The 22,032-nt window shown below is 45.2% G+C and overlaps 2 protein-coding genes across 6 annotated transcripts in view; one reads left to right on the top strand and one right to left on the bottom strand.

The window, feature by feature from the left end:
• The window catches only part of KIAA1958, a 73,097-nt gene extending 67,812 nt beyond the window's left edge, over positions 1-5,285 (top strand). The window contains exon 4 of the mRNA XM_079959362.1: positions 5,204-5,285. Coding sequence (XP_079815488.1) covers positions 5,204-5,227 — 24 coding nt within the window. The 3' untranslated portion in view covers positions 5,228-5,285. The remainder of the gene's footprint in view (positions 1-5,203) is intronic.
• A 1,684-nt stretch (positions 5,286-6,969) lies between these two features.
• Positions 6,970-18,436, bottom strand: INIP (INTS3 and NABP interacting protein). Of its 5 annotated transcripts, none has more exons than XM_079959892.1 (6): positions 18,188-18,436; positions 15,208-15,289; positions 10,963-11,065; positions 8,833-8,892; positions 8,318-8,408; positions 6,970-7,244 (listed from the first exon to the last, which is right to left on the bottom strand). In XM_079959892.1, the coding sequence occupies exons 2-6, from the start codon at positions 15,230-15,232 to the stop codon at positions 7,149-7,151; spliced, it is 375 nt and encodes a 124-aa protein (XP_079816018.1). In that variant the 5' UTR covers positions 15,233-15,289; positions 18,188-18,436; the 3' UTR covers positions 6,970-7,148. The 5 variants fall into 5 exon arrangements, with proteins under 5 accessions (XP_079816018.1, XP_079816019.1, XP_079816020.1 ...); XM_079959893.1 differs by lacking the exon at positions 18,188-18,436 and adding an exon at positions 17,817-17,940; XM_079959894.1 differs by lacking the exon at positions 18,188-18,436 and adding an exon at positions 16,246-16,351.
• Positions 18,437-22,032: the final 3,596 nt, after the last annotated feature.

Genomic DNA, 22,032 nt, shown 5'->3' with positions numbered 1-22,032 from the left:
GGGAGGAGGCTTGGAGGCCCCATGGAGCGTCCTATCCCGGCTGGCCCCGCCCCTGGGCGCAGGGCATACACACCGTCCCAGGCACCCAATCAGCTTGCTCCGCCACTGGCTAGGGAATGAATAACACAAGAGGATGACCAAGCTGCCAGCACTTGATGTTAGGGTGGGAGTGTTAGTTTCTGTTTGCCGCTGAGCAGCTGCTTAGAGTCACAGGACTCTGTTTACATTCCAGACACATTCCATACTGTTGGAAGTCTCATGGGACGAGAGACGGATGTGACGTTACTGGTTTCCAGTTCCTTTGTTCCTTTGTTCAGTTGCTCTCTGCTTTCATAGAGAGAGGATGTATTTTTCTTTGCTGTCTGTGTAGAAGATAATAAAACTCTTTAACCATGTAGCTCATACTCTCTCATCCTTCCGCATGCTGCTGGAAACTCTGCTGAATGGGGGAACGTGCCTTGGAGCCTTATCAGAGGCTCAGGTTGTTAATTATAGTCGGGAGGGCGATTCCGGAAAATGAGCTTTATCAGCTTGGCCGAGCGGAGATTGCGACAGGGAGATGGGGAGGGGAGCGTGGGGGGGCAAGAGAGAGCATTTGTTTGGGGCCTTTAAAGTTTCACTGGCAACTTTTTATGAGTAATAAGCTGAATGATGCTTTAATGTTTGAGTCAGCCATTTATATTGTGTCATAGTGTGTGCCCTTTAAGTTGTGCGAGGGATTGCATCAGCATGAGGTTGCCACATAAAAAGCAGGTCATCCCAAACTAATATTGGCATGCTTTTTAGCAGCTTGCGCATAAATATGCAAAGGTGTCTTTCAGTGGAGTAGCATTAGTTTGGTGAGAATCGAATATAGCCGTACCTTGGAAGTGGAACAGAATCTGTTCTGGCAGTCCGTTTGACTTCCTCAACATTCGAAAACCAAAGCACGACTTCTGATTGGCTAAAGTCAGGGGCAGAGGAAGGAGTGCAGTGGGTGTGGGCCGCCCCGGGTGTCACCACTGAGGGGGGTGACAAAATGCTGGGCGGCACTCACCACAGGGCCTGCAGCGCGCCCAAGCCACGTGTCCCAAGCCACAGTGGCTTGAGCGCCTGCAGGCTCCACGCTGCCCAAACCGTCTGCCCGCTGCCTCCCCCCCCCCCAGCTGTAGGGTGGCTGAGTGGGAGGAGGCAGGTAGAATCTGGAGGCCCCATGGTGTGCCCCGCCCCTATGGGTGGCTTGCCCCGCCCTTGCCCGCCCCTTTGGTCGGCTCACCCTGCCCTCACCCCGCCCCTATGGGCAGCTCACCCCACCCCTGGGCGCATTGCCCCAGGCACCCAAGCGGTTTCCTCATCCGCTGGCTGCAGGAAGCTCCTGCAGCTTGTGCATCAGGTTTTGATCATTCGGGAGCCGATTTGTTCAGGAGCCAAGGCGTTCAAGATCCAAGGTATGGCTGTACAGTGGTACCTTGGTTTACGAACTTGATCCATTCCAGAAGTCCGTTCTTAAACCAAAGTGTTCTTCAACCAATGCGTGCTTTCCCATATCAGCTGGGGACTCAATTTACAAATGGAACACACTGAACAGGAAGCGGAACATTTTCTTGTTCCAAGGCAAAGTTCACAAACCAAAACACCTACTTCCAGGTTTGCAACGTTCTGAATCCAAATTGTTCATAAACTAAGCTGTTCTTAAACCAAGGTACCATTGTATACCCTTCCAGAGTTCATGCTAAATACATGACTTCTGCTAAATGAGCCACCATAACTGCTAGAGGGTTCTGAAAATGTGTGCCGTGGGCTTTTTAGATTCTTCTACCCGTGTACTATCTGAAACCAAAGTGGCACATTGGTTGCCAGATGTGAGATGTATTGGCATAATTTTCACCTCTCCTACCCCACTATTTAGTGTTTGAAAGCCCAGGATCCAAATAGTATGTTTTGCAGCACAATCGTGTACACCAGGGGTTGCCTAACCTTTTGCCCTCCAGATGTTTGTGAATGCTACCTTCTCTTTTGTCCCTGACCATTGACCATCTTGGCTGGGACTGACGAGAGTTTGAGTCAACCACATTTGAATGGGTCACAGGTGTCCCCTCACAGAGCTACAATTTCCTGCACCAATAACAAAGGGCAGTTCCCAGCATTCTTCAGGGGGGGTTGTGCATTCAGTGTATGCTGGGTATGCAGCCTCGTGTTATGCAAGGCTTGCCTTCCTCTGACACTTAATGATGGCAAAATATTGCAGCTGATTTGCATGCCTAGGAGTTCCTACCTAGCTTTGATTTCCTAAGGGTATTTCTCCCACTTCTTCCTGCTGCCAGCTGTTTTTTCCAGTTCTTTTACCTACGCCAGACTACAAAGGGATTAGAGACACAATTACATCCCTGAATGTAAACAACAAATATTGCACAGTTCAAAAACACTGCTGCTGCTGTTAGCTGGTAAATAATAAATTGCACCCCACCTAGGAAAGATCTGACAGTGATTCACAGAATGCTGGCTTCGTTCCTCATAAAAGCCTCTTTCCCTGTTTTGAGAAAGCTGACATATTTATGGTGGGACTGTAGGATACAGTTTGTAATTCACTGTTAATAATTATTTACAGCAAATTTCCCTCCCATTTGCTGTCAAATGGGAAGATTTCACAATTTATATGGGGCTGTGTGCATTAGGCGAGCCCAGGAGTATATTAACTTATGGCTGCCTGGAATCCATTTGACAGCAAATAGATCATGAGAAGCAAAATAGTGTCAGAAACAGGAGGGGGGAGAAAATGTTTCCATTTTAGAAACAATTTTAAACATCAGACAAAGAAAAAAAGCATGTCATTCACCGGAGCATTAGATTTTCCTTAGTTTTGAAGAAAACCCCAGTGAATTTTGTACCTAAATAGTTCAGTTCTGGAGTGTGAATTTTGAAACGTTTCTACATAGGTAGAGTCCTGAAATCCCATGAAAGGTGAATGACAGAGAGCACCTGAGCTCCTATATGTGTGATGCAGAAGCAAAAAAAAAAGCTAAAAAAAAAAAAAAAGCTAATGCTATTCTAGGCTGTATCAACAGAAGTATACAGTGGTACCTCGGGTTAAGTACTTAATTCATTCCGGAGGTCCGTACTTAACCTGAAACTGTTCTTAACCTGAAGCACCACTTTAGCTAATGGGGCCTCCTGCTGCTGCTGCGCCACTGGAGCACGATTTCTGTTCTCATCCTGAAGCAAAGTTCTTAACCTGAAGCACTATTTCTGGGTTAGCGGAGTCTGTAACCTGAAGCGTATGTAACCTGAAGCATATGTAACCCGAGGTACCACTGTACTGTCTAGATAAAGGGAAGTAATAGTACCACTCCATTCTGCCTTCATCAAACCACACCTGGAATACTGTGTCCAAATTTGGACAGCACAATTTAAGGATGTTGAGAAGCTGGAACATGTGCAGAAGAGGGCAACCAAGATGATCAAGGTTCTGGAAACAAAACCTTACGAGGAGCGCTTGGAGGAGCTGTGTATGTTTAGCCTGGAGAAGATGAGACTGAGAAATACGACAGCCATCTTCAAGTATCTCAAGGGCTGTTGCCTGGGAAATGGAACAAGCTTGTTTTCTCTTGCTCTGGAATGTAGGACTTGAACCAATGGCTTCAAGTTACAAGAAATGAAATTCTGACTAAACATCAGGAAAATACTTTCTGATATTAAGAGCTGTTTGGCAGTGGAACTGTTCAGCTTCCTTGGCGGTTTTAAATAGAGGCTGGATGGCTATCTGTCCTGTGTGCTTTAGCTGAGATTCTTGCATTGCAGTGGGCTGGACTAGATGACCCTCAATGTCCCTCCAACTCTACAATTCTCTGTGATAAAAGTCATGCAGCCTTTCTAAATCTTGATTTGTTCTCATGGCCCCTTCCAGTTCTACAATTCTATGAAATGTAAAAGGTAAAGGTAAAGGTACCCCTGCCCGTACGGGCCAGTCTTGACAGACTCTGGGGTTGGTGCGCCCATCTCACTCAAGAGGCCGGGGGCCAGCGCTGTCCGGAGACACTTCCGGGTCACGTGGCCAGCGTGACAAAGCTGCATCTGGCGAGCCAGCGCAGCACACGGAAACGCCGTTTACCTTCCCGCCAGTAAGCGGTCCCTATTTATCTACTTGCACCCGGGGGTGCTTTCGAACTGCTAGGTTGGCAGGCGCTGGGACCGAGCAGCGGGAGCGCACCCCGCCGCGGGGATTCGAACCGCCGACCTTCCGATCGGCAAGCCCTAGGCGCTGAGGCTTTTACCCACAGCGCCACCCGCGTCCCTTCTATGAAATGTAAAAGTGTTCAAATTATCAAAAGATAAGACTCATACTGAACATAACTGCCCCTTGAGCATGGCTGGTTCCAGACTTGTGGACCCATGGCTTAGAATGGTCTTCCCCACCCTGGTGCCCACCAGTTGTTTTGAATGAAAACTCCTATTATATTTCACCAGTAGCCGTACCAGCTAAAGGTAAAGGTACCCCTGACCATTAGGTCCAGTTGCGGATGACTCTGGGGTTGTGGCGCTAATCTCGCTCTATAGGCCGAGGGAGTCAGTGTTTGTCTGCAGACAGCTTCCAGGTCATGTGGCCAGCATGACTAAGCCGCTTCTGGCAAACCAGAGTAGTGCACCGAAAGGGTGTTTACCTTCCCGCCAGAGCAGTACCTATTTATCTACTTGCACAATGACGTGCTTTTCAACTGCTAGGTTGGCAGGAGCAGGGACTGAGCAGCGGGAGCTCACCCTGTCATGGGGATTCGAACCGCGACATTCTGATTGGCAAGCCCTAGGCTCTGTGGTTTAGACCACAGCGCCACCTGCGTCCTCAGCCGTACCGGCTAAGGGTGGGCTAACTGAAGTAGGAAGCCAACCACATTTGGATGAGCAATTTTGAGATGAGCAATGACAAAAATGAAGAAGTGAATGGAAGCTTATCCAAATATTTCAATCCAGCAAGGTGCGGGGGGACATGCACAGGAATGTTGGTTTATGAATGCACAACTGGGAACTGATGCAACAAGAAGTGTTGGATCAGGGCTAAACTGGACTGGTCTGGGTTGTGTGGTCATGTATATTTTCAACACAATCTTCTGTGGACAGAAGACATGAGATTAGCTCATTTGCCTAGACATATAGGTGATCTTCTTTTCACAGCTATGGTCCTGCCAGTCTTGAAGATTATATGGCCGTATTTCTTTTTCTTTTTATTCAGACTCCCTCTTGTGGCAGAACATGATTAAGAACCCAGTTCTAACCAAAATTAAAAAATTCCTTCCGGTAGCACCTTAGAGACCAACTAAGTTTGTTATTGGTATGAGCTTTCGTCAAAATTTGAAACGTGGTTCATTTTAAGAAATCTGCAACATGGGCCTGATGACTTCACTTCTTTTAAAAACTTCACTCCTGAATCTGCACTTTGGTTGCAGGGGCACTCTGTTCCCTAAAAATTGAAGCCTATTGTTTTGTACTCAAGAAAATGCAACAATCTCCCACACCCCAGGCAGAGTTATCTTGAATAGGGTGTAAGTAATAGGACCCAACTGGAAATTGTACGGTTGTCACTAATCACACAACCTTCCATTCTCGAATCTCGTCATGAATTGTCATGAAATTGTCAGCATTTGTTACCTTGTTCCTTTAAAGTTGTCATTGTTGTTGTTAATGTTTACACAACTAAGCAAGTGTGCTGCTTAAGACTTCTAGGTAAAGGTAAAGGTACCCCTGCCCATACGGGCCAGTCTTGACAGACTCTGGGGTTGTGCGCCCATCTCACTTAAGAGGCCAGGGGCCAGCGCTGTCCGGAGACACTTCCGGGTCACGTGGCCAGCGTGACATCGCTGCTCTGGCGAGCCAGAGCCGCACACGGAAACGCCGTTTACCTTCCCGCTGGTAAGCGGTCCCTATTTATCTACTTGCACCCGGAGGTGCTTTCGAGCTGCTAGGTTGGCAGGCGCTGGGACCGAGCAGCGGGAGCGCACCCCGCCGCAGGGATTCGAACCGCCGACCTTTCGATCGGCAAGCCCTAGGCGCTGAGGCTTTAACCCACAGCGCCACCTGCTTAAGACTTCTATGTGATGACTATATACACATGTGCCTTTCTTTCGGGGGGGGGGCGGGAATCACTGAAGAATATGAAAGGGTGGCAGACAAATTGTTTATCATGGGCTGATGTCAGATGTCAAGGAAATAAACACCTATCAGACTTTTAGAAGACATCTGAAGGCAGCCCAGGCAAGTTTTTGCCTGGCAAGTTTTTAATGTTTTAATGTTTGCCTGGCAAGTTTTTAACTAGGCAAGTTTTTAATGTTTGCTGTTTTACTGTGTTTGATGTTTTGATTTGTTGGAAGCCACCCAGAGAGGCTAGGTCAACCATATGGGTGGCATATCAATAAATTGTTGTTGTTGCTGCTGCTGCTGCAATAACCTGAGTCAAATGTTGTCTTTTACCCCAGTCTTCAGATACTGAAACACACACACATGTCACACAAATACTAACATCTGAAAATATTCAAACCCAGGGTAGGCTGGTGATGTAATAGTCACTTTAATGTTGGTTAAGTATGTGATCTGTGGTCCTGGAAGCCCAATGTTCAAAGCTCACCACAAATATCAATTTCCTAGGTGGCTGAAAGGAAATCACACCCTCTCTCTCTCTCTCTCTCTCTCTCTCACACACACACACACACACACACACACACTCACACTCACTCATCTGGAACATCAGTATAACAATACTGACCTATCTTAAAAGATTTTTGCAACAACTATGGAAATAATGCAAGTAGAGCATTGAGATGCTTCAGTGTGCTCTATTGAATTATTTGATAGGCTATACTGAGTGTATTACTTAATGAGATTGATGGGCATGTGGTAAACTGAACTAAAAGAACAAGGAAAGATTGAAAACCACAACTCAAGTACAAAATAGTAATATCCAACTCTGAAAACCGAAGGAAAGAAAAACAGGGTGCCTGAGAATTCATTTTAAGTAGTTTAATGCCACCACCAAAAATAAAAAAATAAAAATGAAAGCCATTACAATGAGTAAAAAAGAAATCAGTTTTGAGTCCTCTCGTATTTTCACAAACCATCGACTGAAAGTTTGGAGAAGCAGCAGCTGCAGTAGTGGATGATCTTCATTCTAAGGGCTCTCTGTCTCACTCTGACTCAAGTCTTGGCAACACAGGGAGAATAAGGTTTCCAAAGGCGGAGTCTTGGGTTATAAAGTATCCTGAAGAATGTGCATGAGCATGCTGGAAGAGGAAGAGACAACATCTGGGAAATGGCACATGTAATACACTCATGCAAGAGTAGCCTCCCCATGGCGCTAGCCAAGCAATAGGAGGGCATGAAAAACACAAATCAGATTCAGAGGTGGTTTGGTGGTGGTTGGTTGTTGTTTTTTTTTTTTAAAAAAATCTATATTGGAGGTTTCAATCCTGAACACAGTTGGATTGATTTAATCCTTTTGACATCTATGGGATTTAATTCTGTGTGGCACTGCAACTGAAATATTCTTAAGAGTCAGAATCTGGAATTCAATGTAAAAGACAGGCACTAATGCTTATGGGATTGTCTATAATTTCTTCAGGCTGCCTTTGCATCCTCTGCTGCTTGAATTCCAGCCTGTCAGGATGCAGGGGAGAAATGAGCCTGAATCTAAAATGAAAAAAACGATGTGGTACAGCAGGCACAGGCAAACTCGGCCCTCCAGATGTTTTGAGACTACAATTCCCATCATCCCTGACCACTGGTCCTGTTAGCTATGGATGATGGGAGTTGTAGTCCCAAAACATCTGGAGGGCTGAGTTTGCCTCTGCCTGTGGTACAGCATGGCCAGGCACCAATGCTATTATTACCACATCACAAATAATTCTGATATAAAACTATGTTATCACTGTGCAAGTCATAAAGCTGCAAGATGCATGATAGTTTTGGTCCCTACCACATGCAAAAAGGTCCTTAGGAGCAACAGCTTCCAATAATAATAATAATAATTTATTATTTATACCCCGCCCATCTGGCTGGGCCTCCCCAGCCACTCTGGGCGGCTTCCATAGAAACCAAAAATACAGTAAAATCACACGTTAAAAACTTCCCTGAACAGGGCTGCCTTAAGATGTCTTCTGAATGTCAGGTAGTTGTTTATCGCTTTGACATCTGCTGGAAGGGCGTTCCACAGGGCGGGCGCCACTACCGAGAAGGCCCTCTGCCTGGTTCCCTGTAGCTTTGCTTCTCGCAATGCACCACGACCAAAAAAACAAAAAACAAAACTACGAAATACGGATCCTGCCAACCTGAGTCTTATGTGACTGGGACAACTCACCTGCAGAGCGGCCTTTTGCTGCGCCGCTATGTGCTGCTGCTCAGCATGATCGCGGAAATCCTTGTTAAGGGAGGATCTAGCTAGAGAGATGCTACAAGCAACAGAAAGGAAGGGGAAAATGAGGCGTCACACAAGTGCAGCAAAGGAAACAACCACCACGAGATCATGGGTGGGGTGGGCATTTCAGAGTCAAGAAAGTTCCATGATCTCCTACTTGGAAATACGAGGCTTGAAATTTTGGGGGGGATTCGAACATGCAAGACGGTGTTTGTGTGAACACACACCAGGCGGACCGTTCTGATCTGGTACACTCACCCCAGCGGAGGCAGGTCAAGTCAAATGGAAAGGAAAGCCCTGCCCCAGAATAAGCCAAAAGGAAGTCAGCTGGAAGTCATGCAGCAGAATGATGCTAGGGGAACCCCTGGCACATTTTGGGGTTTGTTTGTTTTTGCTCGTTCACCAGCGCCACCCAATGACTTGCCTAAGTGATACCTGAATAAAACAGCACTACTAACCAGGGGTCCATAGTCTTCATGATGGGGAGTTCATATGTTTGGAAGAGTGGCTGCAGAACTCTGTATGCAGGAAAAGAGTTTCCCATTGAGATCGAGCCCGGACAAGGTCTCTCCATAGTCAACATGTTGACAAGTTAACAGTGCACAAAAACGCTACTACTACACCATGAGCAATAAATCAAGTTCTAGGCTAAACTCTTGGGGTATGGGAAAGAGGAAGAACTGATATAAGAGAGTGTCACACTTATTCCTTGTTCCCTTCAGGTTCCACTTAAACATCTCAGTGGCTTACTGTAAAATCTCAGGTCTAGAAAAACTATGATAAGGTCCAACATCTGGGAGGGGAGGTTTGGAGGTGATGGTGAAAAGGTGTGGACTGGCCGCTGTGAGGTTCTGCTACTTTCTTGGGGGAAAGTGCCCTGAAATAGCTGGTTATGGGTACTCTCTAGGCAAAATACAAATGCATCTCTGACAATGACAACTTGGCAATCAATCTCTGACAACTTGGCACTCCTAATAAAGAGATGAAATCTACGTTCACCTTGCGAGGCTTTCCCAACTGCTCTGAAAAACTGAATGTCTACATAGGCAATAAAAGTGTTCAGACACACAAATGCTCCTGTGAGCTATTCAATGTCATTTTATAACAAATATTTGAAAGATAGAGAGAGCCAGAGGGACGGAAGAAGCTTTCTGCACCTAGTTCTCTGATAAATTGTTTTGGTGCTGAAATAGAGCACCTAAGAAATCAAACAATCGCATGCACTTCACTAAGTTGAGTTTGTGTGCATATAGACCTAAGAAGGAATAAAACTGTAAAGAAGACTGGTGTGGTTTTTTTTAAGTGTGGAAATGAACAACTTATGCTTTCTTTAAAAAAAATATTCTGAAAGGTTTTTAAATACTGGGAAAGGGTTGTAGCTCAGTAGCAGAGCATCTCCCTTGTTTGCAAAAGCTCTCAATTCCATGTCTAGCATCTCCAGGTAGCGATGGGGATGTGCTCTTCTTGAAACTCTGTGGAGAGCTGCTGCCAGTCAGGCAGAGACAATAATCAGTTAGATGGACCCAGATTTAGTAACACAGAGGGAAAATGTTTGGTTTTGATGGGTTCCAGGAACCTACTGAGGTTCTTCTGCTGGAATTTGATATGTGCTCTAACATTCTCATCTTCTACTGCTGGCAGCCTTCGGTGTTTGCATTTTTATAATTTGCTCGTTTATCTAGATAACTTCTACCCCAATTTTCTACACAAAGATGTACTTGTAGTGCTTTGTACTTCTGATATGCAGTATTGTATTTTAAAGGTTAGCTGCTACTGATCTGCTTGATAATTTCAATTGCCATTTTATTGAGATTTACGTTAGCCACTCTGGGTGCCAGCAAGAGGAAATGTTGGGTGTAATAACCAGCCAACAAACAAACAAACAAACAAACAAACAAACAATAAACAAAAGCTATATGGTGTTGTGGTTATTAAGATCAGTGTGTTTTAGTCAGTGCTTTTTTCTGGGGGTACACAGACCCCTAAACATATTGTGAATCTAAGTTTGGCCTCATATTTCAATATGAATAAGAAAATGAGAGTACCCCTAAATGTTTTTTAAAAGGAAAAAAAAGCACTGATTTTAGTGTGTTAGCTGCCTTTGAGAGCCACCTTTGTCTGAGGAGTGGATGAAAATAGATTTAAAATAAAATAAAATCGGGGTTGCTAGTGTGTGGGGCACACATGCAACCAAAAAGACATTCCCAGGTGCCTACAGGGTCCCCTCCCCGTGCTGAAATTCAGTTTGAAAAAAGCATTCTATTGTCTGTGCGTTGTGCTCACAACAGTTCATCTGGTTTGCAAATGCATTCACAAGCCCAATCAGTTTTGGCAACCTCAACTGTATTTAACTTCTCCTCTTCCAGAGGGAAAGAGCAATGGGAGAGGGTCAGAAGACAGAAATCCAAGGCACATGCTGGCTGCCCTCCTCAAAGCTACATTTTTGGGGAACAACTAGTGCACAACTCTGTTGTGAAACGGGCTTATTGGATGAACATGCAGCTGACATGAGAAAGCTGCATGTGGCTTTCCTCTTTGATCTGAGAGCAAGACTGAAAGAAAGAGACAGGTCTCTAAACATACTGTACCTGGCTCCGGGGTGATTCGTGGAAGACTGGTTTTGCATCAGTAGCTTCCTCTTCTCTTTGTCGAGCTCAGCCAAGATCGCAACCCTGTTCTTATTCTGAAAGCCTGGGAAGAGTGAGAGGAATGTAAAATGTTACTGATGTATCCTATTTCTCTGAGCCACCTTGTAACCCTACTGGCTTAAAGCCTCTCCCAAGCGAATGATGATGAATACATATCAATGATGAATATATTAATCTTCAGAGCCAACGAGCACAATCCTTGAAGTCTATTTATAACTTTCCTTTCTCCTCTCCTCATTAACAACATGAAATACCTTCCTAACAATGTCATCCATACTAACCATTTAAATAAGTCTTTAATCTCGAGCCTGGCTTTCAAGAGCTGTCTGTTTTACACTGCAAGAAGGTTTCTGGTATTAACAGCACTGCTTCCTCCATTAGAAATACCTCAGCATAGATTCCTGAATTCCAACCGTCTCAGTCTATAAATGGCAAACATTTGTGGCCAGAATAATTTATGTGTGAAACTCGTGCCATGGCTGATCGCATAAGGTTTGGCAAAAATCAGGCATATATATGTGTCTGTGTTCTTCTGCCACTCATAGGAACAGGATAAAATCTTAAGATTCAGAGTTTTGGTTGTTGGAGCCAGTCATGGTGTAGTAGCTAGGGCATTGGGCTAGGACCCAGGACACCAGGGTTCAAATGCCCACCCAGCCATAAAGCTCACTGGGTGACCTTGGGCCAGTCACTGCTGCTCGGCTGGACATCCTTCCCATAGTTGTTGTGAAGATAAAATGGGAAGAGGGAGGCAGCTCACATGCATGACCTTGAGCTCCTTGGTGTGTGGGAATGTGGGATGAGACATACATATTTTACTTTTAAAGTGAACCAAAGGTGAATTGTTCTGGAAACTCTGCAAACGCCATCTTGGTACTCAATATAACCCCACAATTAATTGGTGGTGGTGGTTGTCACCATGAGCTCATTGATGCTTATATCCACTTGCTTTGATATAAGCTAATGGACTTGCTTTGATGTTTTCCTTATCTGTGGGCTTGGGGTGCTGGGCTCTGAGCCCAAAAAGGGAACTATCTGTAAGATTTGGGTATTTGCCACCTATGCCCTCATCTGGGGAGGTGAAGTGATGGGGAGGCCTGGCCAAAGTGACGTACGCTGCTTTGTGTAGAAAGAATGTAAAAGTAATGATGATGATGATGATGATGATGACGATGATGATGATGATTCATACCCCACCCATCTGGCTGGGTTTCCCCAGCCACTCTGGGCGGCTCCCAACAGAATAATAATAATAATAATAATAATAATAATAATAATAATAATGCGACAAAACATCAAACATTAAAAACTTCCCTAAACAGGGCTGCCTTCAGATGTTTGCTTGGGTGCAAGCAAGCCATCTCCTTGATGCATCTGTAAAGGCTGAGAGACCTGGCAGGCTGACTTGCTGTCAGTCTACACCTTTCTTTTATGAAAACACTAGAACTGATCGCGCTGGCGTTTTTGACACCCTCCTTTGGCATCCCTGCACCCAGCTGCTCCCACAAACCCTCCTTTGGGCTTGTTCAGAACACTCCATCCTTTACAAGCTAATTGCTGTTAGAGACATTACACCAAACATTTACTGACTCAAGAGACGGTCCAGTATTCCGTTAGACCAGTAATTCCCAACCTTAGGTCTCCAGCTGTTTTTGGACTACAGTTCCCATCATCCCTGACGACTGGTCCTGCTAGCTAGGGATGATGGGAGTTGTAGTCCAAAAAACAGCTAGAGACCCAAGTTTGGGAAACCCTGCATTAAGTCAATGTACAAATACATGAGAACACAGTTCTCCCAGTAATGCCTGTTTAAGGAGCCAAGCACCCAAACATGGCAAAAAAGCAGAGTTGTAGAATTGTAGAGCTGGAATGGACCACAGGGGTCATGTAGTCCAACCCCGTACGATGCAGGAATATTGCAGGACAAAGAGAGGTTGTTTTGTTTTGGTTTTGAATGCCAAAGTCTCTTTACCAAGTTTGTACTCTAGCTAAGCAATATCCACACATGTGCCTACTGGAAGCTTCTTTATTCCAAATCAGACCAATGGTCCACTAAGTCAGTAAGGGATACTGACTGGCCACAGGTCTCCAAGATTTCTCTCTGTTGCTCTGGAAGCTTGCCTTGGACCAAGGAGAAAGCACAGGAGGTGATGTTTTCCTCCTCAGTCCAAGCCTCCAATGATCACCTCAGAGTCAGGGATTGACACACTTGATTATGCACCATTTAAATATTATTATTATTATTATTTGTATACCGCCCTTCATCCGTAGATCTCGAGACGGTTCACCACATAAAATTACACTATGATAAACAAAAGAAATGGGCTTGACTTGGACTTTGTGCTGAGAGGAAGAATGCATGTACTTTCCAGGGTGCTGCAGAATTTTACGGAGGATGTTCTGCCCCCTCGTGCTATTTTTCAGAAAGGCAGGCTAGGGTCTCTCCTGGCGGTAGGGATCCTGCCCTTCTGAACCAGAGCACCAAATTCTGGACCTCAATAATCATCCACACACAGACTAGCAAAGCTTAGAAACAGAATACAGTAGCCCTGCCTTCCCCAACATGGTGCCCGTCACGTGCTGGTGGACTGCCAATTCCCATCATCCTTGGCTATTGGGCATGTTGGCTAGGGCTGATGGGAATCAGAGTCCAGCAACATCTAGAGGGCCCCAGATTGGGGAAGGTTGGCATAAGTGATTACTGCACCACTTATAATAACCTATTTGCGTCTTGCACAATTACCATCTACAAGCCAATTCTCTCAACCTCTTTCTTTCTTACAACAAACTACATTCTGATGTATTCTCCCACATGCTCAGTAACAATTAAGGAGAATTCATGTCGCTTATTAGATTTCCTTTGAATTATTAAAGTATGAATATTTTACTTGCCTCCAATAGCTGTGACCACATAGACAGAATAATGCAAGGCATTAAGGATGTGGTGTCCTTGGGGAAATCTGCACATAAAGACTAATTAATGCCCTCAAGTTGCAGGCTATGTATTAGGACTAGTGATTTAAATGCTAAATAAAAAGGTCCCGGTCCTTACCCTTCACAAAGAATAACACAATTCTGAAATGTACTGTGACTTTAAATTAGATTAGGGTTGCCAGGTCAGGAGCATCCCAGACCCTGAGATTTCAGGGCCCATTCTTGAGACCCGAGGCAACCCTGCTGATGGCTTTGGTGATGGAGGTTAATTGGGAGAGTGGAGGGGAAAGGGGAGGGGAGAAACTCCCCAATGCAATAATCTGCAGCCAGCTCCTGTCAGTTTGCTGAAGTTTGCAAGCAACATGTACAGTCTTCTTAATATTAATCTATCATCTATCTATCTATCATCTATCTATCTATCTACAGTGGTACCTCAGGTTACATACGCTTCAGGTTACATACGTTTCAGGTTACAGACTCCGCTAACCCAGAAATAGTGCTTCAGGTTAAGAACTTTGCTTCAGGATGAGAACAGAAATCGTGCTCTGGCGGCGCAGCAGCAGCAGCAGCAGGAGGCCCCATTAGCTAAAGTGGTGCTTCAGGTTAAGAACAGTTTCAGGTTAAGAACGGACCTCCAGAACGAATTAAGTACTTAACCCAAGGTACCACTGTATCTTTAAGACACTCTCAACCACCTGGAGACTCAAGCCCTTCCCCAGCCACCAGGAGGGGGCCAGGTAAGCTTCGAGACTCCAGATCAGACCTGGAGGTCTGGCAACCACATTTAGGATAGTTTAATAAGGAAAAGAGTCAACTCTATATTAACATATATTACAGAAACAGGAAATGATCCATGAATGGTTCTCTTTTTATATACTCTCACACAGCAAAAACAACCAACAGATCAATGCTTTATTATTATTATTTTAAGCACTGATGATGAGAGAAAAGTTCATTTTACAAAACTGATCCCTGGGTATAGGCTCCACAACCTTTCCCCATAACAGTCAAGTTACACATTCAGAAGCTTCATGTAATACAATATTCAATGACAGTAGAATTTCCTTATCCACCTATCAGTTTCCCTATTTTTTCAGCCAATTCACCCAGGGTGATTTACTGCCTCAGGACATTTTTAACATTGCTTTCTAATTATTTCTAATGCTGATTTCTAAGCTAGCAGGGATATTGCATGTTTTTCCACATAAAAGAGAATCTGTGGTCCTAGTTATACGGAAATGCAACATTTACCTTGTCCAGGAGGATTGGAAGCCATCTTGCCAGGTTTCCCCTTAATTTAACAAGAAGCAGCTATAACCTGTTATGTGAAAACCTATCAAAATGAACAGAAATTAATGTGTGAACATAAAGGCATACAACTCCAAAGCTCAGCAATAGCTTCGTCCAACAACCAACAACTCTCGGGAATGGTTGCAAACAATACAAAGTAGAAGCTAGGTTGGTTTTATTTCTTTATAGCGGTATTTTCAACGCTGCCAATTTGTACAATATAAGCCGGCAGGCTGCAACATTATATACAATAAAATATAAAATACCATTAAAACAGTAAAAGACAATTATAGCAAACACAAAGATTAACAGGTTTATTGCAGCATAAGCTTTCACTGTATAAAGATCAGTTTGTTTTTTTTTAAAAAAAGGTCATTGCATTGAAAACCTGCACATAATTGCAGCCGGCAGCAGTGGCAGAGCTTCATGCTCCAGCACCGGGAGGGGGGGGGCGGAGAGCATGCGGGGGCAGGGCTGGGGCACATCCCAGGGGCATGGTGCGCCACCCACAGTGATGTGGTGAGCGTTCTGAAGGTGTGGTGCGTCACCCGCAGGGATGTGGCACGCATCCTGGGGGTGTGGCCTGCCACCTGCAGGGGCGTGGCTCCCAGCGCCGCCGGCGGGGGGCAGCCGCAATGGCACTCCACTGGGATTGTGCTGCCAGGGGCAGTGTGCTCCCCCTGCACTCCTCTTCCTCCGCCAGTGGCCAGCAGGTTGTTACTGGAGCTGCTACCTGCAAGCTATCAGCCCACTTTTAGAAACAGCTGCACTGATTTGTTAGTAATGGTCTTAAAAGTCCTTTGAAGGTAAACAGCCTTTCCGTGGCCTCTGGCACTTGTCATGGGGTCCCATTGCGCCAGAAGCGGTTTAGTCATGATGGCCACATCACCCGGAAAGCTGTCTGTGGACAAACACCAGTTCCCTCGGCCTGAAAGCAAGATGAGTGCCGCAACCCCACAGTCGCCTTTGACAGGACTTAACCATCCAGGGGTCCTTTACCTTTTACCTTTTACGGCTAAGGACGAGGATACCTGAAGGCTCACAGGTATGAACCTGCCTGCTTTCTGATCTCATCACTGGAAGTCTCCCATCCTGTGTATGCCAACAACCACTGAAATGCATTTCATTGGTACCAGGGAAAATGGCTCGTCAGCAGCTGTGCCCTGACTTTGAAACTCTCACCTGAGGGAAGACTTCCTTTTCCAGAACGGCCTTTTGCTTTTAACTGTGCTGTAAAATTGATTAAACGGGGCGCTTCCTACGGTTATTTCCCCCACTGCTGTTCCTATTTAGTAGCTTGTTTTTAAATGTGTATGGTAAAGGTAAAGGGACCCCTGACCATTAGGTCCAGTCGTGGCCGACTCTGGGGATGTGGAGCTCATCTTGCTTTATTGGCCGAGGGAGCCAGTGTACAGTTTCCGGGTCATGTGGCCAGAATGACTAAGCTGCTTCTGGCGAACCAGAGCAGAGCACGGAAATGCTGTTTACCTTCCTGCTGGAGCAGTACCTATTTATCTACTTGCACTTTGACGTGCTTTTGAACTGCTAGGTTGGCAGGAGCTGGGACCGAGCAATGGGAGCTCACCCCGTCATGGGGATTTGAACCGCTGACCTTCTGATTGACAAGTCCTAAGCTCTGTGGTTTAACCCACAGTGCCACCCATGTCCCAAAATGTGTATGGTACTGCAGCTTTTATTTTTTACTCATTGCAACCCACCTTGTTTTTTTTTTTTTCTCTCCATGAAAGATGGGATAAAAATGCTTTAAAACAAATTAAATGGACCAATGGGAATCTGGAGTTCCAGATATCCAAGGCTCAGTGGCAGCTGGTCACCTATTTGCTCAGAAGAAGAGAGTTAAGCTGGCAAAAAAATACTGGCTCATTTTGAACATCCCACTAGAAACTCTCAGAAGTCAGTTTGTTTCAACAAACCACAGCTCAGGTTAACCTCAGTTTAAGGTTTAGATAACACAATAAAGTGCAGTTAAACAAACAAACAAAATGTTTCCAATCTCTTCTTCAAAGATCATCCCAAATTTTGATATCTAGGGTGGTCAGAGAGAGGGGGGAGTGCACACCCTTATGAAACATCCTGCACACACCTATGGGCCAATTGTCAGTAGGTAAAGCTCTTCTTAGAATGAGATATGGCAATAAGACTATAATAATAATTTTATTATTTGTACCCCATCTATCTGACTGGATTGCTCTAGCCACTCTGGGCAGCTTCCAACATATACACTATATACTATACAGGGCTGCTTTCAGGTGTCTCCTAAAGGTTATATCATTACTTATCTTGACATCTGATGGGAAGGCGTTCCACAGGGTGGGTGCCACCACCGAGAAGGCCCCCACTTCCTTAGTTTATTACGCAGGCAATAATGACCAAGCTGTCCTGCCCAGAAAAAGAATAGGCAACCTTACTGTTCTCAACCAGTCAAAGCTGAGAAGAGAGTGGAGCAGAGAACCTGGTGGGACTTGCTAAATACATATGCACAACCTTGTGACAAGCTTTTTTTAAGAAAATAAAACCCACAAAAAGGCTGCAATTCTATACCCACCTACCTGAGACTAAATCCCATCAGACTTACAAAGCTAGTCGACGCATTATTTGAGCAGGCCAGCAGAAAACTGCATTAATTTAACAATGGTTTATTACACTTTCTACTATGCCCAAAGTTGTTGCTCCTCTCTGCTCTTATTTGGTAGCCCTGACTCCTCCTCCTCCCTCCCTCCCTCCCTTCCTTAGACTCCTTTGCACTGAAGCAGGAACAAGGAGGGTTACCATCTCCTAATCATTATTTAAAAAATAAAAATAAGTCTGCATAGTGGGTAGGCGAGGGGACAGAGACTAGCGGATTGATATGTTCAGTCAGTCAGTCAATCAATCAATCAATCAATCAATCAATCAGTAGCCCCGCCCCAGTTTAAAATACCTGGCAGGTGGGAGTCCCAATTCATTCCTATCCTTCACGTTGGTTGCTTGCTCTCCCTTTTCTCTCCTTTGCTCTCCCCACCCCCGTTTGCACAGATGGGCTCTCCCGCGGCTCCCCCTCTTCCTCGGTTGGGATGCTCCCTCCGAACTTGACGTTCCCGATGAAGGAGCGATGAACTCGCTTCGCCGCGTCTGCGCGTGCGCGCGGCGAGAGGAAACTCGCCACCCTTTCCTTCCCACCGCTTGATCTCTAGCGGCGTCTGAAAAGGTTAGAATCAACGCTCTAGCCTCTCTGAAGACTTATAAAAAGTGTAGGGGTGCGGCACGTCTGCCAGCTTCCGAGCTGAGTTGGAACTTTCACGTGATGCTTTGATGAGGACAAACGTGTCCGAGCGGGGCAATGTTAGCAAAGAAGATCTTTGCTGCTGTTTTTTTTCCGTGAGTGGGATTTCTGGCTGGAAATCCAAATCGGCGCTGTTGAAGAATCCCAACTGTTGTTCAATTATTATTATTCTTAAGGACTAGATACGTATTTTTTTAATTTATTGGAGGTCTCTAACAGCATAGTTGCACCGGACTACACTGCGCGGCTGTTGTAAACCACTCTCTCTTAGGCACGACGTTTGCACACACAACCGCAACTTGTAAAACGGATGTAATAGCGATAGATTTGCATTTTGCAGAAAATGATAGGTAGGTAGGTAGGTGGTAGGTAGGTAGGTAGGTAGGTAGGTAGGTAGGTAGGTAGATCGAACTGAAATTTAAAATCACATTTTCACATTAAAATAAGATCTGCTTCTACCTTTTGATAGGGTGGGGGATGTTACATTGCTGTCCACTCAAAGGCACTCTCAGTTTCTGAATTTCTCTGCTGTATTCCCATGGGCGTAGTCAGGATTTATGGGGGGGGGGCAGGAAACCCACCTGTCATCATCCTTTATCTGGCTCTGTCTAGTACTGTACAGGGTTTCCCAAACTTGGTCTCCAGCTGTTATTGGACTACAACTCCCATCATTCCTAGCTAGCAGAACCAGTGGTCAGGGATGATGGAAGATGTAACCCCCCCCCCAAACACCCGGAGACCCCAAGTTTGGTAACAAATTCGGGATGAAATGTTTTAATGCCCTTGTGGTCTCTTCCAACTCTATGATTCTATGACTTTCTTTTGACCCCAAGTGCTCAGAAAAAAGATATCTCAAATCTTTCTACAATTTCTACTTTTAGTTAAGTATTTTTATTTATTTACTTGAATTGGGGGGGGGCAGCTGCCCCTCCTGGCTACGCCCATGTGTTTTCCATGGTCCACTGCTGTCCATGCTGGCGGATAGTTTTCAAAAGAAATGGAATCGGAAGAAGCTTGCAAGTCTCTACTCCAAGCAATGGAAGTCGAGTCTTTATCTTTTGTAAGTCTGTGGGAAATAACACTGACAGACACTGCAGGGCAATGAAACAGGAAGCGAGTGCAAAAAACAGGGAGCAAAGTGGCTATTGGTAACATAGATGCAAGAAAGGTAGAGACCGATACATCCTTCACTCATGGGCAGAATTCTGTGGCTACTTTTGATGCCCTGTGCCTGCTGGGCAGAGCATCTCTTTGTACGCAGAAGGTCCCAGGTTCAGTCGATGTGGGATGTTCGGTCTGAAACCCTGGAGAGCTGCTGCCAGTCAACACTGGGCTGTGTGGACTCAGTGAAGGCCAGCTTCCTATGTATGTGCTTTGCATATTTGAAGGGTAAAAGTAACAGGTGCTCATAAGAGACAATGCAGAAGACCTGGAGTTTATCATTGCAGCCGTGTGGCAATATCACTCCTCGTTCACTCCTCACTTGTCCCTGTTGCTTTGTTATAAATGGCTTTTTGTGGCTGCCTTCCCTTTGCCTAAATTAGCAACGGGAACATACAAATATCACCTACTTCCCCTCTTTCTTTTTATACTTTCAGAGTTCTATAGCACAGTCTCCCCCCTCCCCTTGTGTTTCCTAGAAGTACAGTATAGCAGTATTCTCCCCCCCCCCCGAATTTTGGTTCCTCTGTTTAATTTTTGTTGGGTTGGTGTTGGTTAAATGTTTAGTTGAGGTTGGCATCTACTTTAATTATGGGGTATAACTGTAAACTGTTTGTTGTTGTTGTTATTATTGTTATTGGTTTTTACTGATTTATTGGTTTATATGTTGTTTGTATATAGGATATTTTTTTTAAAATATTTGGTGCTTTGTTGTGTTTTATATGTTGTAAGACGACCAGGGTGGTTGGGGAAACCCAGCCAGATGGGCGGGATATAAATTAAAAAATATGGTTATTCCATTCCACTGCCCTGTCACCCCAAAAAGTAGAAGCAAAGGCAAAGTCATGCCTTTTAAACTAATGTCTTCCTGTGTGATTTATTTATTTTTTAAAGCAAGCTTGCCTTACCACTACTCATTGTGCTATGGGTAGAAAAATAAACTGGGGGCAAGGTTGCATAATGCGCTTCCCTCAAGGTATTTTTTCTGTTCAAAATGGCCTAGAAGCATCAAGCTGGGGGGATTCTGAGAAGGCAAAACTCCACTAAACATGTTTAAGGCTGCAGTCCCTTTGCCTCTCCCCCCCCCCCCACAGCTGCTTCTCTGCATAGGCTGCAATTGTATACCTATTTTCCTGAGAGTAAGCCCATTGACTGTCTATTTGATTGTTCTTTATTTCAAATAATATCAAAGAAATCCATGGAATTATGAACAGCCTGCAGTTAGTTGCCGTTGGCCCAATTTATCATTATGGGGGGGGGGGTCATCTGTTAGTTACTTCTGAGTAGCCGGAGTTGGAGGAGGCTCTTGAGAGTCCCATGGACTGCAAGAAGATCAAACCTCTCCATTCTGAAGGAAATCATCCCTGAGTTCTAACTGGAAGGACAGATCCTGAAGCTGAGGCTCCAATACTTTGGCCACCTCATGAGAAGAGAACAGTGCCGTAGCGTGGGGGGTGCAGGGGGGGCCGGCCGCACCGGGCGCAACATCTGGGGTTAGGGCAAATCCACGGGTTAGGGGGCGCAAATCCACGGGTTAGGGGGCGCAAATCCACGGGTTAGGGGGCGCAAATTACTTGCCTTGCCCCGGGTGCTGACAACCCACGCTACGCCACTGGAAGAGAAGACTCCCTGGAAAAGACCCTGATGTTGGGAAAGATGGAGGGCACAAGGAGAAGGGGACGACAGAGGACGAGATGGTGGGACAGTGTTCTGGAAACTACCAGCATGAGTTTGACCAAACTGCGGGAGGCAGTGGAAGACGGGAGTGCCTGGCGTGCTCTGGTTCATGGGGTCACGAAGAGTCGGACACGACTAAACAACTAAACAACAACAACAACAACAGCCATACATAAGACTGTGGTGTTAAACGTGCCTCTTCTCAAAGCTGCTTTAAAAAATAAAATTGGGAGAAGGTTACATGCAGCTGCTTACAATACCACTATTATGTGAAAAGGTACTCTCTCTTGTCTGCCCTGAATGTGTTTTAGGCACACCTGTAGGATTCCTTATGGTGATTTCACAGGATTTGATGCACTGTGGTGGATCAATGAGTGAAGAGTGTATCAGTGTTCCAATGACACGCTGTTGCCAGAATAACCCCCACTTGCTTCAGTGTTGCATTTTGAGGTGTTAATGTAGCACTTTGAGAGTAGCACAGGAAATGGCAATGGATACAAAGGAACATGAGTGTTACACACAACCCACACTGAAAGATCCCAAAGGTTCTCCGCATATCTTGGGTTTGGCTTCCTTCAAATGAAGGTCACTGGAAACAGTGGTGTCTTTGTGATATATCATTTATTTACATATACATACCATACCCTCCAACATTTCTCCGATGA

The sequence above is a fragment of the Podarcis cretensis genome (assembly GCF_951804945.1).
Source record: "Podarcis cretensis genome assembly, chromosome: 17".
NCBI lineage: Eukaryota > Metazoa > Chordata > Lepidosauria > Squamata > Lacertidae > Podarcis > Podarcis cretensis.
Note: the sequence above shows the minus strand (reverse complement) of the source record. Positions and strands in the feature narration are given on the sequence as shown.

Excerpts from the sequence above, each read along its gene's own strand:
- INIP (XM_079959892.1), bottom strand. The coding sequence starts at position 15,232 with ATGGCTTCCAATCCTCCTGGACAAG. Across the intron at positions 8,893-10,962 it reads ACGAATCACCCCGGAGCCAG|AGTTCTGCAGCCACTCTTCC; the intron begins GTACAGTATGTT and ends TCCTGCATACAG. Across the intron at positions 8,409-8,832 it reads ATGAAGACTATGGACCCCTG|CATCTCTCTAGCTAGATCCT; the intron begins GTTAGTAGTGCT and ends TGTTGCTTGTAG.